General features: G+C 50.5%; 1 protein-coding gene across 14 annotated transcripts; it reads left to right on the top strand.

Moving 5' to 3' along the window:
* Positions 1 to 417: 417 nt before the first annotated feature.
* PIGV (phosphatidylinositol glycan anchor biosynthesis class V) lies at positions 418 to 14,383 on the top strand. Of its 14 annotated transcripts, XM_084785262.1 has the most exons (5): positions 2,589 to 2,847; positions 5,695 to 5,806; positions 8,855 to 8,948; positions 9,573 to 9,976; positions 13,389 to 14,383. In XM_084785262.1, exons 1-5 carry the CDS (start codon positions 2,726 to 2,728, stop codon positions 13,665 to 13,667), a joined length of 1,011 nt encoding a protein of 336 aa, XP_084641388.1. In that variant the 5' UTR covers positions 2,589 to 2,725; the 3' UTR covers positions 13,668 to 14,383. The 14 variants fall into 14 exon arrangements, with proteins under 14 accessions (XP_084641393.1, XP_084641398.1, XP_084641386.1 ...); XM_084785272.1 differs by lacking the exon at positions 2,589 to 2,847 and adding an exon at positions 1,130 to 1,238 and having other exon boundaries at positions 8,855 to 9,976; XM_084785266.1 differs by having other exon boundaries at positions 8,855 to 9,976.
* Positions 14,384 to 14,785: the final 402 nt, after the last annotated feature.

The raw sequence follows: 14,785 nt of genomic DNA, 5'->3' as shown, positions 1-14,785 counted from the left end.
AGAGTACTTTATGTTAATCACCCACAAATCCTGTGAGGGCAAGGACTGAGCACGTCTTCCTTAGCACCTGTGGCATGGCATGCTTCCACTAGAAGAAAGAGAAAGTGTATTAAAACTTGGTGTACAGTATATAGGATACTAAATACAGTTCCTAAGGACTCTTATCCAGGAAGAGATTTTTTTTTTTAATGTATAAACTTGGGAACAATTTCAGTAACATAAAGTAGCTGGCTCAGGTATGTAATCCCAGTCCTAGCTGTGCTGGAGAGAGGGTCATGAGTTCAAGAACACCCTAAGCTACATAGCAAGACTGGGTCTCACTAATATTTACTAGAGCTGACTTGGAAGGCTGAAACATGAATTTGAGACGCGTGTGCCCTTGGGCACTTGCCTTAGGGACCTTTTTTGGTGTTGTTTCTGTGGCGCTAGGGGTTAAGCCCAGGACACGTGCTCTGTCACTGAGTTACATCCCCTGCCTAAGCTGCCTTCTCAAGGGTGAAAAGATTGCTTCCATTATATCCAGAAGCTAATATTCCAAACGAGGAAAATATAGGTACTGAAATGACACGGACAGGATAAAGTAGAAGGTGTTAAAACAGGAAAGGGAGGGCCAGGCATAGCAGGACACGCCTTTAATCCCAGCACCTCCCCGAGGCAGAGGCAGGCGGATCCCTGTGAGTTCGAGGTCAGCCTGGTCTACACCGTGAGTCCAGGGCAAGCAGGGCTACACAGAGAAACCCTGCCTCGAAAAACAAAAACAAAAACCAGAACTAGGTGGATGTGGAGTTTGTCCCTGAAGCCAAAGAGTGGTCTGGTGTGATAACGTTTCAAGCAAGATCAGAAGACGCAGAGGCCCGCAAGTTCAAACAACAAAAACGATGCCATCCTCTTGAATCTTGGGGTTCTAGAAGTAGTTGTGCATTGCTTTGCATGGACCTGCTTAGGAACCTGTGTGGGGAGGCTGTTCCCTGACGGTGTGGGGGGGGGGGAGGGGGGCTTCCTTAACCGACGGCGCGGAGATGGGCTCTTTCTGGCGTCCTGGGAGTTGGCTGGCTGTTTCCCTTGCTGTCTCTACTTTAGTGGCTCAGAGGCTGTGTGGATGCAGGCTCCATTTTAACTGCAGACTCAGAAGGCAAACTGCGTGGTGCTGCCTCTCTCACCGCTCACACTGCTCACAAGCCTTGGAGCTCTACCAGCCCCTGCTACCCCGTCCTGCCACCTTCCAGTCCAAAGAGCCGGTGAGTGTCAGGGTTTCCAGAGCACAGGAGATTCAGCTTCCTTGTTTTCCTGTAGGAGCCGAAGCCAGAAACAGCAGAAGAGGAGGGGGTTGGGCAGCTGGGAAGGGACGGGAAGGAGAAATTGCAGCCAAGCGCCACGGAAGACCCAGACAAAGTTCTACCTTTTAAGGGCGTTTCAGCAAACACTCTCGCTTCTTCTCCTCGCAAGAGGACCCCTGCCATTTTTACAGGCAGATTTTGAGGGAATCTGATGCCATTTTCCCCCTTGTGAAGTCACAGAGCAAGGACAGTTCACTTCTCCGTTTTGTCTTTAAAGGCTGAGTGCTGCGGTGGCTCCAGAGAGTCAAGGCACAACCTTGGGCCTTAGTCACAAGTGTGCCCAGAGACGCACTGCCATTTCTCTCACAGCACTGTTTACGCGCAGAAAAACCTGGAAGAATGACTTTGTAAACTCCCTCCTTTCTCTTTACCAACCACTAAAACGTCCCTTACACTCTATCCACCTTACACATAAATATCCAGGGCGCAGTTTTAAGTCCCAGGGCCTGAAATAATAGCTACAGCGCCCGGCCCCCACCGAGCTGAGGTGGGCTAGCTCCCTTTGCTGGGAGAGATAGCGACCATCTCTTTGTTCCCACCCACATTTGTGGCTGTTGAAGAAGATAAACCCCTCCCTCAGCTAAGGGCTGTGGCCAGAGGTTAACCCAGACCCAAGCTACTACGTTGAGAAGACAGATAACCGAAACCACAGGCGGCTTTGGAATCCTGAGAAACAAGAAGTCCACCAGCGGAGAAGGATTTATTATCTGTTTCCTCTACGGAGGGTGCAAAGTTGTTCTAACAGTTTCCGTTACAGGGGTACCAACTGGCTGCTCCTCCCCAACAGACGGTTTTGTTGAATTAGCTTCCTTTTTTTTTTTTTTTTTTTTTTTGGCGCCAGTTCCTACGACAGAAACTGCTTGAGGGAAGAGTCCTCAGGCGGTGTTCTCTGAGGTTTCCCTTCCACGTCCTAGACAAATCACCTGAGGTGAGAACTGAGAACTAAAGCAGGGTAGAGTCCTCCATGACCAGTGGAGGGGAAAGTCGGGGGTTTCCCTCCCCCACTTTCTTCGCACCCAGGCGCAGGGTAGCGCTGCTTGCCACAAAAAAAAAAAAAAAAAAAAAAAACCAAGGAGGCTTTCTTTTGCCTATTCATAGTGACTATTTTGTGCCAGGCCCTGTGCGGAGCTGATGTGGTGGGGCAGGAGAGAACGCGCGGCTCTGGCCGCAGTGAATAGGTCTGGGGCAGTGCCCCGCTCCAGCCTCGGCCCACGCCGGCAAAGTCAGAGGGGCCGGTTGCGTGATGGGACAGGGGCGAGAGCCGCGACTGAGCGCGCAGCGCCCGCGCGCAAGCAAACTGACGGCGAGCGAGAGGCAAACTCCTCAGGTGTCACCACGCCTGGAAGGTGCGACGCACAGACTCGGCCCCCGCCCTAGCCGGGGTCAACATGGCCGCCGAGGAAGGAGGCGGGGCGCTCCGAGTCCGGGCAGGAGGGGGGCGGGGCCGCCGTCGGCGGAGCCAGCGCGCAGGCGCGGGACGCTCGCCCGGGACCCGGATGGAGGTGCTGAGGTTGGAAGCTCCGCGGGGGTGGTCTGGACGCGCGGGCACGGAGGAGACCCGGCGCCAGCTCTGGAGCTCTGGAGTTCTCCGGGGAGGGAAGCTGTCAAACTGAGGCCGAGAGAAATTAGGCGGAGGCTGTAGAGAAGCGAGGAGCCCCGCCCCTCCGCCATTGCGGCCTCCGGCGCCGCCTCTTCCTCTGCGGCCTCCGGCCCTCGTCTGCTTCCGGCCCCGTTGCCTGGCCCGGCCCCGCGCGGTTCCCTCGGGACGAAGCCCTGGGCTGTGGCTCCCTTGGGGTGAGGGTCGATATCCCATCCCGGGGACGAACTGTGTCCGCAAAGTGCAGGCTGGAACGGGTTCCCTGCACCAAGGGGCTTAGCAGGAGGCGGCCGCGAGGCCTCTGGGGCAGAGTGCATCACCCCATTGAGGATGCTTAGCCTTACCCAGAGAGTCCAGGACCCCAGTTCAACAGGCTTTCCCAGATAGCCCCCCATCACCGTACGCTTCCAGCAACAACGTCCGCTGTCGTTGGAAGAAGCACGGGCTAGGCCTTGGAGACACGGGTTGTCCTGTCCGGGAAGGAATACATACCCTTTGTGCTTTCTGGCAAAACGCGCTCGTGACATTGGCGATAAGGTTTAGAACGCCGAGCATGAGGCGCTTGAAGTGGTGGGCGTGTCGCGCCTCAGTTTTCACATCCATAAAATGGCGATGGTAATTATGCTCTTACCTGGTGTCTAATGGGATCTCACGGGAAAATTACAGAATGAAACTAGTTCTAAGCATCCCGCCAGTTAGGAGTGTGATTTGACGAGGGAGGGGCTTCTTTCATCAAATGGAAGTTGGCAAAATAGCGAGAGCGATAATCGTCTCGATTTTACTTGGCTTCACGGTAAACTAAGTGCGGGGTGCATCTCCTGCGGCCACTGAGTCCAGAGTTTGAACGAAAGAAAGAGAGTGAGAGTCTAGTCAGAATGCAAAGGTGGGTTCAGTATTTTTCCTTTCTCCCTGCGTCCCTTATGCATGCGGGTGGGAGGCCAGTGAAGAAAAGAATGGATTCATCCTAGGGCAGAGAAGGAGTTGGGTGTGCGTTTTTCCTGTGACCTGTTTGAGTTTAGCGAATCCGGCGTCTCTAGTCAGAAAATAATGCTCCCTGGGATGGAATGTTCAGAAGCTTTACTTTAGACTGAATTTTCATAAGGAAACCTATGTGGAGTTGGGAGGTGAGCGGTGGCCCTGTTTTTCTCTAGGCCTCCTGGTGATGAAGCAAGCAGCAGGTGCCCCCTTGTGCTACGAAGGGAGTACTGTCGCTGTTAGCCAATCTTGTCCCCTTCATGGAGGATTTTATTTTCTCCCATGGTTTCTGTGACTTTGTCATTTGCTTGTGTGTGTGTGTGTGCGCGCGCGTGTGTGCGTATGTGCATCTGTTTGTGTATATGTGTGTGGCTACAGGCCCACCATGGCACACCTGAGTGACGAGGACAGAGGACAACTTGTGGGGGGTGTCTTCTCTCCTTCAGTTCTGTGGGTCACCAGAGTAGCAAGTGCCTCGACCTGCTGGGCCATCTTGCTTTTTAACATGAAATATGAGAGGGGGAGTACTTGGACCAGTGACTTTAGATCTAGAGTCAGAACTGGTGATGCTGTATCCTGCCCTTGCTACGCTGACAATGCTAGGTCCTGGGACAACTAGGATTCAAAGCCACTGTGCTCATAAGTAAAGGATAGCAATGTAAAAATGGCAGGGTAGCCGGGCGTGGTGGCGCACGCCTTTAATCCCAGCACTCGGGAGGCAGAGGCAGGAGGATCGCTGTGAGTTCAAGGCCAGCCTGGTCTACAAAGTGAGTCCAGGATAGCCAAGGCTACAAAGAGACCCTGACTCGAAAAACCAAAAAAAAATAAAAATAAAAAGTAAAAAAAAAATAAAAAATGGCAGGGTAAGAGGCAGTGACAGGATAGGGCAATCTAGTGGGATCAGAACATTCCGGAAAGCAAGTGAAGCCTAAAAGCTTAGAAGGTGTTAGCCACCTGAGAGAAGAAAGGGGGCTTCTGGCTCTTCTTGCTTAAGCACAGAAGGAGCCATGACTGCTTTTAAATTGTTTTTTTTTTTTTCTTTTTCTTTTAAAGCCTTGAAGTGCATTATGTGCTTCAGAGTGGCTTTGGGTTTTGTATGCTGCTGCCACCCCCTCCGAGATGGGAAATAGCCCTAGTGGTAGACTCTGTCTTTGCCCTGAGTTTGTTTTAGCGATGGGAGCTGGCCGAAGTCCTGCTGAGCAGTGGTTTTCTTTTCCTTCGCCACTTAATTTAACAGACCAGCTGAACACACATCAGAGCGCCAGGCTGGCATGTGTAGTTATTACAGGCTTCTAGTGTGGTTCTGTGCCCCACTTCGGGGACTCTGGTTTGGGAATTATTTTATTATTCTGGGCAAGAGGGAAAGTGCACACGCCAAATAATAGCAGCCACAACATTGATTTGTGTTGTGCTTTGTAGTTTAGTCCATTTTACCACAGTGACAAATTGGTGAGGTTGGGGATGGAGAATAGCGTCACCTGTTTTACATATAAAGGACTCACAGGGACTAAATGTGAGCTTGCAAGTGACAGCCTGGGACTGGAACTCAGACCTTTGACTCCCACATAAAAAGCATTGAAGGGGCTTTTAAAGTTCTGCAAGCTTAGCTTTCCAGTGTCCTGCTTCAGAGTGACACCCAGTGGTCCACCTGCCTTCAAGATGAGTCTTTCCTCTGGGAAGTCAGGTTTGCCATAGTAATGTTGAAGGGGGTGACTCCTGTGAAGAAAATGTTAATTTGCTTTTGGCCCATGTGTGACATTTTCTTCCTTGGGTGTTGGAGTTTAGAAGCCTGAGGAAGCTCAGTCCTGATGGTGTGAGGATGTGGCCCCTGGACCCTTCCCAGAAAGAGGTGCTGAGGTTTGCAGTGAGCTGCCGTGTCCTGACTCTAGCGCTGCAGGTCAGTCTCTGATCCTTTCCCTGATACGCTCTCGCTTTATGACTGAGCTAGGAATGAAGACTAAGTGGTCCTCATTCTTCACTTCCGGTGTGCCTCGGTGTGTGGTTGGACCCTGACACACTAGGCCTGGCAGCTGGAGAGTGGCCAAGAGCCTTAGCAGTGGTATTGACCATGAAGCAGCAGCAGAGGTTTTCCTAACAGCCTTGGGCAGCTGATGGTCTTACCAACAGGGTGCTTTTAAAGGTGTGTGTGTGGCTGCTTAAAGCACTGCCCGGGGTTCCTGTATTTGGAGTCTGAGTTCTGTGTTACCTGAGTGGGAGAGAGGCGGCCTTTCCAAAGTTCTGCGACTGTGTGTGAATATTCATCAGTAGTGACTCCCTTCTTCTGCTTGCTGTCTCAGCCACTCAGTTCTCAGTATGTTTGCCCTTTTGCCACCCCGTTCCCCCAGGCTGCCTTGATACATATTTTAATCAAAATCACACAGGTATGGATTATTTGGTGCCTAGCATAATGCTCTGTACTTGGTGGGCCCTGAGTTTATGATCATGAATGAACATAGGTCAACACCCTAGAGCTGCTGAATTAACACAATGTGTGTCTGTGTGTGTGTCTGTGTCCATGTGTGTGTGTGGGTATGTGTATCTGTGTGTGTGTGTGTGTGTGTGTGTGTGTGTGGGTATGTGTATCTGTGTGTGTGTCTGTGTCCGTGTGTGTGTGGGTATGTGTATCTGTATGTGTGTGTGTGTCTGTGTGTCTGTATCACCCGTATCTAGGGCTCCAAGCTGCTTCCTTTGTAGAACCCTTTTCTTTTCACCCCTATTTTTAACCCCCTCTGAGCTTCTAGCTCTGAATCCTTCCTCTCCTATTAATGAAGCACTTCAGGGTTTGCTGGCTTTGGGGATTAAAGTGTCTTTAATTTGGTGGCGAGTGCTGTTACCTGTGCTTGTCACCCCATCCCATTTCTTTTCACTGGAGTGACTTGATGAAGAAACTGACCAAGAAGAGAGTGAGCCTTTAAGTGAGCTGTGCTCTTGTTGCTAGGCTGGGGAGCCTGGCTTGGTGATGGCTCTGGCCCAGCATCAGCTGAGTTCCTGGCAGAACCACAGGAACAGTGCTGCTAGTCAGCATCTGGGACAGGGAGCCAGGACAGCTGGGGCCTCATTCAGTGTGAGCTTGGAAACAGTGTATTTCCTCAATCCCTGAAGTTCAGCCACCACAGTTATAGTGAGTACCTGTTCCCAAAACTGTGCTGACTTGTGCAAAGCCATGTTTTCCCTCAAGTAGCTGACAACCTAGTGAGGCAGAAAGACGTCTAACAATAGATTGGATCTCATGCTCTCTGCTCACCCCTTCCAGCTCTAAAGCGCATGCTTCAGAGCTTCCCCTAGCCACTCCGCGTCGTTGCTGGCATCTCCGTCAATGAGTTATTCTTTGAAGGTTTTGACTCCCGGTTCACTAGCACTCCTTCTGGAACTACTTCTGTTGGTGTCTGCAGTTTCAGTACTAAGAATGTGACACATTCTCTGCCCTGGTCCCTTGTGGCACCGTCCTACTTCCTTTCAGGGATCTTGTCTTCACCGTTCCATAGCATCACTCCATAGCCCGCTCCTGCACCTGCTTTATGCGCCTCATTCTTTGACCTCTGTCTCTGCAGCTCACTCCTGTTCCCTCAGATCTGATTTTTTCATTCTCTCTGGCTGTGTAATCCATGGAACCTACCATGTTTCTGTGGCCTTCAGCTTCCTGTCTCAGGAAGCTTTACCCTGAGACAGAAGTCTAGTCGTGGTAAATATAGTGATCTGCGTCCTCCATGCCTACCGCTACCCATTAAAAAAAAAAAAGCAAGCATTGGGCTTGGTGGCGCACGCCTTTAATCTCAGCACTTGGGAGGCAGAAGCAGGCTGATTGCTGTGATTTCAAGGCCAGCCTGGTCTACAAAGTGAGTCCAGGACAACCAAGGGTACACAGAGAAACCCTGTCTCGAAAAACAACAACAAGCCGGGCGTGGTGGCGCACGCCTTTAATCCCAGCACTCGGGAGGCAGAGGCGGGCGGATCACTGTGACTTCGAGGCCAGCCTGGTCTACAAAGTGAGTCCAGGACAGTGAAGGCTACGCAGAGAAACCCTGTCTCAAAAAAACAAAAAAAAAGAAAGAAAGAAAGAAAGAAAGAAAAAGAAAAACAACAACAAAACCATTACATGCATAAGCTCCCATTTTCTGTTAGCTAGGCAGTACCCCCCTTGGTTTGTTTTGTTTTGTTTTGTTTCTCTTGTTTGTTTTTAAGACAGTGTTTCACTGTGTAGCCTTGGCTATCCAGGACTGGCTTTGTAGACCAGGCTGGCCTCGAACTCACCGAGATCTACCCGCCTCTGCCTCCCGAGTGCTGGGATTAAAGGCGTGAGCCACCACGCCCGGCCAGGCAGCTTCTCTTACCCCATTCTGCTGAAATAGCTCTAATGGGTCACCATTGACCTAAATGCTGGTGGAGTCAGTGCTCAATTTTCCCTTCCTATCTTACTGGGCCAGTCAGCAGCCTTCAGCCGTTTCTCTATCCTGCTTTTCACTTGGTTCTGAGACACTGTCCTCCCCTGGGCTTCCCACACCTCCCTCATCCCTCACTGTAGACCAGGCTGCCTTGCCTGCCTCTGAGTTCAAGAGTCAAAGCTCGAGCCAACATGCCTGGCTTCCTTCTTTCTGTGCTGGATCCTTACTCCTTCCAGGAAGACTCTACTGTATCCTTGATGGGCAACATCCCTTGGATCTCCACTCTGCCTCTGCCTTCTCCCCAGGCATCTCCTTCAGTCCCACACCTGGGAGTACCAGCCCTGCTTACGTATCCGGTTTATGTGAGTCCTGATCTGGCTTCCCATTTGTAGACTCAGGCATCTCCTGCATGGTGTTGAACTTAGAGTTTACTAGTCAGCACGGGAGCGCCCTACACGTGTGTGTGTGCACACGCACACCCCAACACGTCCGTCCTTCCCTCTTTATTTCGTGGTGATTCTTCCAGTTACTCACCGACATCCTGGTTCTCCTTCACCCCACAGGCACTCTTCAACACCATCATCCCAGACCACCGTGCAGATGCCTTTTCTCCTCCCCGCCTGGCCCCCTCCGGCTCTGTGGATCAGCTTATAGAAGGTCTTCTGGGTGGTCTGTCTCGTTGGGATGCAGAACACTTCCTGTTTATTGCTGAGCACGGCTACCTTTATGAGCACAACTATGCCTTCTTCCCTGGCTTCCCCTTGGCCCTGCTGATGGGAACTGAACTGTTGAGACCCTTGCAGGGCCTCTTGAACCAGCGCAGTTGCCTGCTGGTCTCAGTAGCACTTCTCAACTTCCTGTTCTCTGTGCTGGCTGCAGTCACACTTCACGACTTGGGTTGTCTGGTTTTGCAGTGTCCCCGCCAAGCCTTTATTGCAGCGCTGCTCTTCTGCCTCAGCCCTGCCAATGTTTTCTTGGCAGCTGGTTACTCAGAAGCTTTGTTTGCCTTCCTGACATTTAGCGCCATGGGGCAGCTGGAGAGGGCCCGGGGCTGGGCTAGTGGGCTTCTCTTTGCTCTTGCCACTGGTGTGCGCGCCAATGGGCTGGTCAGTGTGGGCTTCCTCTTGCATTCTCAGTGCAGAGGCTTTTTTTCTTCTCTTGTGGTACTGAGCCCCTGGAAACAGCTCATCCAGCTGCTGGCCTCTCTGTGCTTGTCAGTGCTCACAGTCAGCCTGCCCTTTGCCCTCTTTCAGTACTATGCCTACACCCAGTTCTGCTCAGGAGGCTCAGCCCGCTCCATCCCTGAGCCCTTGGCACAGTTAGCTGTGGACAAAGGCTACCGGATTGCAGGAGGAAATGAGCCCCCGTGGTGCTCCTGGGACCTTCCTCTGATATACAGCTACATCCAGGATGTCTACTGGAATGTTGGTCTTCTGCGCTACTATGAGCTCAGGCAGCTGCCCAATTTTCTGCTGGCTACGCCAGTGGCTGTCCTGGTCGCATGGGCAGCCTGGACGTATGTGAGCACCCACCCCTGGCTCTGCCTTACACTTGGGCTGCAGAGGAGCAAGGACAGTGAGAGGCTGCAGAAGCCCCGCCCTGGCTTCCTCAGCCCAAAGGTGTTTGTGTACCTGGTCCACGCTGCAGTGCTGCTGCTCTTCGGAGGTCTGTGCATGCATGTTCAGGTGAGGCGGGGCTGCCTGGGATGCTGTGTGAGTGCAGCTGAAACCTTAGACAAGAGAGCTACTCATGCCCCCTGTAGTCCACCGACAAGGTCAGGCACAGCTGTAATCCCAGCACTGAGGAGGAGGAGGGAGGAGGGTTTTAAATTGAAGTTCAGCCTGAGCTACACAGCACTTTTCATATCTGCATAGGCTAAATAGCTAGACAAGCACAAGCCTAGGGCGATCTTTGTTCTAGAATCTGAATCAGGACTCTGAGGATGGCACACAAGTAAGATAAAATTACTGCCATAGTGAGTCCATGGTATGAACAGGGAGGCAGACATAGGAGGCAGGTAAAGTTAGGGGCTAGCCAGCTCGGTAGACTGCTTTCCTAGAATGCTTGAAGACCTCGGGTTCTTTCTTAACACTGCGTAAAGCTTCCTGAAATCCCTGTGCTTGGGAGGTGGAGGCAGGGGAATCTCTGTGAGTTCCAGGTACTACTTACTACTTAGTGACACCTTGCCTCAAAAAAAAGACAAAAACAAGGGCCTGGTGTGGTGGTGCACGCCTTTAATCTCAGCACTTGGGAGGCAGAGGCAGGCGGATATCCATGAGTTCGAGGCCAGCCTGGACTACAGAGCGAGTTCCAGGACAGCCAGACCTGTTACACAGAGAAACCCTGTCTCGAAAAACCAAAAACCAAACAAACAAAAGCCATCCTGAGCTTTATAGAACCCATTTGCTTATTTCAAATTATACTAGTGCTGTAAGAATTAGAGGGCCGGCATGGTGGCACCCGCCTTTAATCCCAGTACTTGAGAGGCAGAGGCAGGTGGATCGCTGTGAGTTTTGAGACCAGCCTGGTCTACAAAGTGAGTTCAGGACAGGCAAGGCTACACAGAGAAAACCTGTGGGGAGGGGGCAGGAATTAGCTGGTGATAGTGGCACATGCCTTTGGTCCCACTCAGAGGCAGGCGGATATCCATGAGTTCAAGGCCAGCCTGTTCTACTGGAGCTACACAAAGAAACTGTCTCAAAACAAACAAACAAACAAAAATTAATTCCAGAGGGGAGGTCATAGACCAGTTTGAGGCCAGCTGGGGCTACATAGTGAAACCCTGTCTCAAACAAAAAATTAAATCCACCCAGGCATGGTGACACATGTGTAGCTCCAGTGCTTAGGAAACAGAGGCAGGGAGAGCATCCTGAATTCAGGGTAAGTTCCCAGCCAGGCAGAGCTACGCATCGAGAAATCAAATGAAAGTTCGGATAAAGTACTGCATGTGTGTTGAGAGAATAACTTAGTGGTAGAGTCCTTGCCTAGCATGTGAGAAGCCCTGAGTTCAATCCCCAGCTCTGAAGTAAAGATGTAGGGGAGTGAAATAGCTTAGTGGGTACAGGCACTTGCTGCCAAGCCTGATTGACTCCACAAGATGGAAGAAGAGAGCTGACCACACACAATCAGTGTATTTATTGTGCACGTGGAAAAGTACTTAATTCACCAAGGGAGGAAGGCATCATATTTTAAATGTGTTCTGAAGACAGAAAAACAAAAGCAACTTCCCATATAAGAGGCATGTAAGGCCTGGCATGGTGGTGCACACCTTTAATGCCAGCACTGGGGAGGCAGAAGCAGGGGGATTGCTGTGAGTTGGAGGCCAGCCTGGTCTACAAATCGATTCCAGGACAGCCAAGGCTACACAGAGAAACTCTGTCTCTAAACAAAACAAAACAAAACAACAACAAGCATGTAGGAGTGGGGAGATGGCTGAGTTGATGAAGAGCCTACAGCCCAAGCTGAAGCTGCATCCTCAACTTAGCACCCACGTAAGAGCCAGGCACAGTGGTGCTCAGCTGTGGTCTTAGTGCTGGGAGAGAGACAGGAGGACCCAGGGTGTGCTGGGCAGCCAGTTTAGCCAATCAGTGAAGTCCAGGTTCAGGGAGAAACTGTCTCAAAAGGTCCCTTCACGACCATCTTCAAATACATAGACTTTGAGATCAGCCTATACTTGGAGCCATCATTTGCCACTTTGTGGGTTCCTCTTTCTTCTGCCCTTCTCCACCTCTTTTCTTCACTCTTTTAACCCCCAACCCTAGATAAGAGAAAAGGATAGAGAGGAAAGGAAAGAGATCCCTCAATAAAGTCAGAGGTCTGAAAGGGGGTGACTTTATTGTTAAACTACTCCCTGCTGAATCGGGGCATCGAGCTCCTTGGGGAAAGTTTGATCTTTGCTGTCAGGATATCTAATTCATCCTGTTTCTTCTTTGCACATGGTTACTTAACAAACCACAACCAGCAACCACCCCGCTTCTTGGGGTCCTAGCATTTCTATACCCTCTGAAAAGGCCCCAGCATTCCAAATGTCACAATCACAGAAATTGTCTGCAGCTGGCAAAATCATGCCCCTTCCAGAGCAGGAGGCAAATCATAGTCAGCTGCTGCAAAGCAGCCCGTTATCTCCACACCTGGGATTAAAACGAAAACATATTCTTAAAATATTTCTGAGTTTTTTGTTTTGTTTTTTTATTTTTTATTTTCAAGACACGGTTTCTCTATGTAGCCCTGGCTGTCCTAGACTCGCTTTGTAGACCCAGCTGGCCTTGAACTCAGAGATCCACCCACCTCTGCCATATGGGTGCTGGGATTACAGGTGTGTGCCTCCATGCATTTCTGTGTTTTTTAAAGAAATCAAAATTCCAAAACTCTGACTACATGCACTTCATAAAATTCTGTCTCCAAAACAAAGCAGCAGCAAAAACCATTCTAGGCAGATGGGGAAGGGAATGGGTACAAGCAGGGGTGTGAGTCTTGAGCACAGGTGATGGACATCTTGTCAGGTTTGGGGATGGTGGTGGCAGCACAGGGTTAGGGGTTTGAGTTTCTATCCAGTTATAAAGTTCTTGACTGTCTCCAGGAAAGTCTTGTCCCCACACTGACCAGCCCTCTCTCAAAGACGTATATTGACAGTTTGTGATATTCCCTGAGCCATGTGGTTAGAGGAGGTAAAAAAAAAAACAGCAGTCTGTGGCTGTGGCTGCATCACCTATGAAGTGAGTGCCAGGCAAGCTCAGACAAGGTAGGTGAGAGCACTTGGAGACTTAGCTCAGAGCTCGCTTGAGATGGGAAAGGCTGAACCAAGACTTGCCTCTTCTCTCGGCGCCATCCCCTGTGAGAAAGCCTCCTCAGGTTCCTGGCCTCCAACACAGACAAAAACTTAGAGACTATGGGCTAAAATCAGATCACATAGCGTGGTTAGCATTGGTCGGCCCATACTTCTGATTATACTGAGACTGATGATTGGTAACTCAGGGTCTGCTGGGCTGGTGATGCACACATCTTCATCAGGCAGCTTTGCTGAATTTGCTTTCCTAGTGTCAGGCCACGACTCATCCAGGCACGTCACTGATGCTCCAATCAATATGGCTTTTCTAGGTTCTCACCCGGTTTTTGGGCTCTTCCACTCCTATTATGTACTGGTTTTCAGCTCACTTGCTTCAGAGTCAAGAACCACTGTTGAGATCTGTGGACACTGCACCTGGGAGGCCTCTTGAGCACTCCCCACCAGGACAGAAGCCCCCCAGAAACTGTCTCGTGGAACTCCTATACAACTGGAAGACTTGTTCTCCAGTCACAAAGTGCATTCTGGCCTACTTCCTGACGTACTGGCTCCTGGGACTACTCCTCCATTGCAACTTCCTGCCTTGGACTTGACCTGGAGTCTCAAGGGACGAGCTGGAAGCTGATGTAACCCAGGGTCTGAAAGCTACAAGACATCCTGGCTGGGACTGCCCACACATCCTGACAGCACTGTCCATTACGGTCTTCCCTGTCTCTGGAGGCCAGTTAGGAGAGGAGGACATGAGCACAAGAGCCCCTTCTTGGGGGCAGAGGGGGCGCACAGTACAGTGTAGAGCAGTAACTGTTTTCACTGCTGAGTGGAGCTGCCTCAAATCTCCCTGGGCAGCAAGCATCATGCAGTCTTTTGTTGTTTGTTTGTTTGTTTGTTTTTGGCTTTTTTGAGACAGGCTCTCTGTCCTGGACTCACTTTGTAGACCAGCCTGGCCTCGAGCTCACAGTGATCCGCTTGCCTCTGCCTCCCAAGTGCTAGGATTAAAGGTGTGTGCCACCACACCTAGTTGCATTAAGCAGTCTTAAGCCCACTGCTGACCTATGTGTAAGTCCTATTTTTTGTTTGTTTGTTTTTTCATACTTGTTTTTCTTTTTCTTTGTTTGGTTTTGTTTTTTGGGTTTTCAAGATAGGGTTTCTCTATGTAGCCCTGGCTGTCCTGTAATTGACTCTGTAGACCAGGCTGGCCTTGAACTCAGAGATCCATTTGCCTCTGCCTCCTTAGTGCTGGGATTAAAGGAATGAACCACCACTGTCCAGCCCTGTGTGCAGTCTTTAAAAAATATTTACTTTATGTGCATTGCTGTTTTGCCTGCATGTGTGTCTATGTAAGGGTGTTGGATTCCCTCAGATTGGAGTTGCAGACAGTTGTGAACTGCCAAATGGATGCTGGGGATTGAACCTGGGTCCTCTGGAAGAACACTCAGTACTCTAACACGTAAGCCAGCTCTCCAGTCCCTCTATGTGTAAATTTAAATTAAATGTTTGATCAAAGCTCTAACCAACAGCCTAGTCCACTGACAATGGTGGAGACAGTAGAGTGATGGGAGGAAAAAGGGACTGTGTGCTCTAAGTGAGATGTTTCTGAAGTTTTCTTTATGATACGGGCATGCATATATACATACATACATACCTGTGTGTGTGTGTGTGTGTGTGTGTGTGTGTGTGTGTGTGTGTATACAGACTATGAAAATCTGCAACA

Source organism: Acomys minous (genome assembly GCF_964271855.1).
Source record: "Acomys minous genome assembly, chromosome: 6".
Lineage (NCBI taxonomy): Eukaryota > Metazoa > Chordata > Mammalia > Rodentia > Muridae > Acomys > Acomys minous.
Note: the sequence above shows the minus strand (reverse complement) of the source record. Positions and strands in the feature narration are given on the sequence as shown.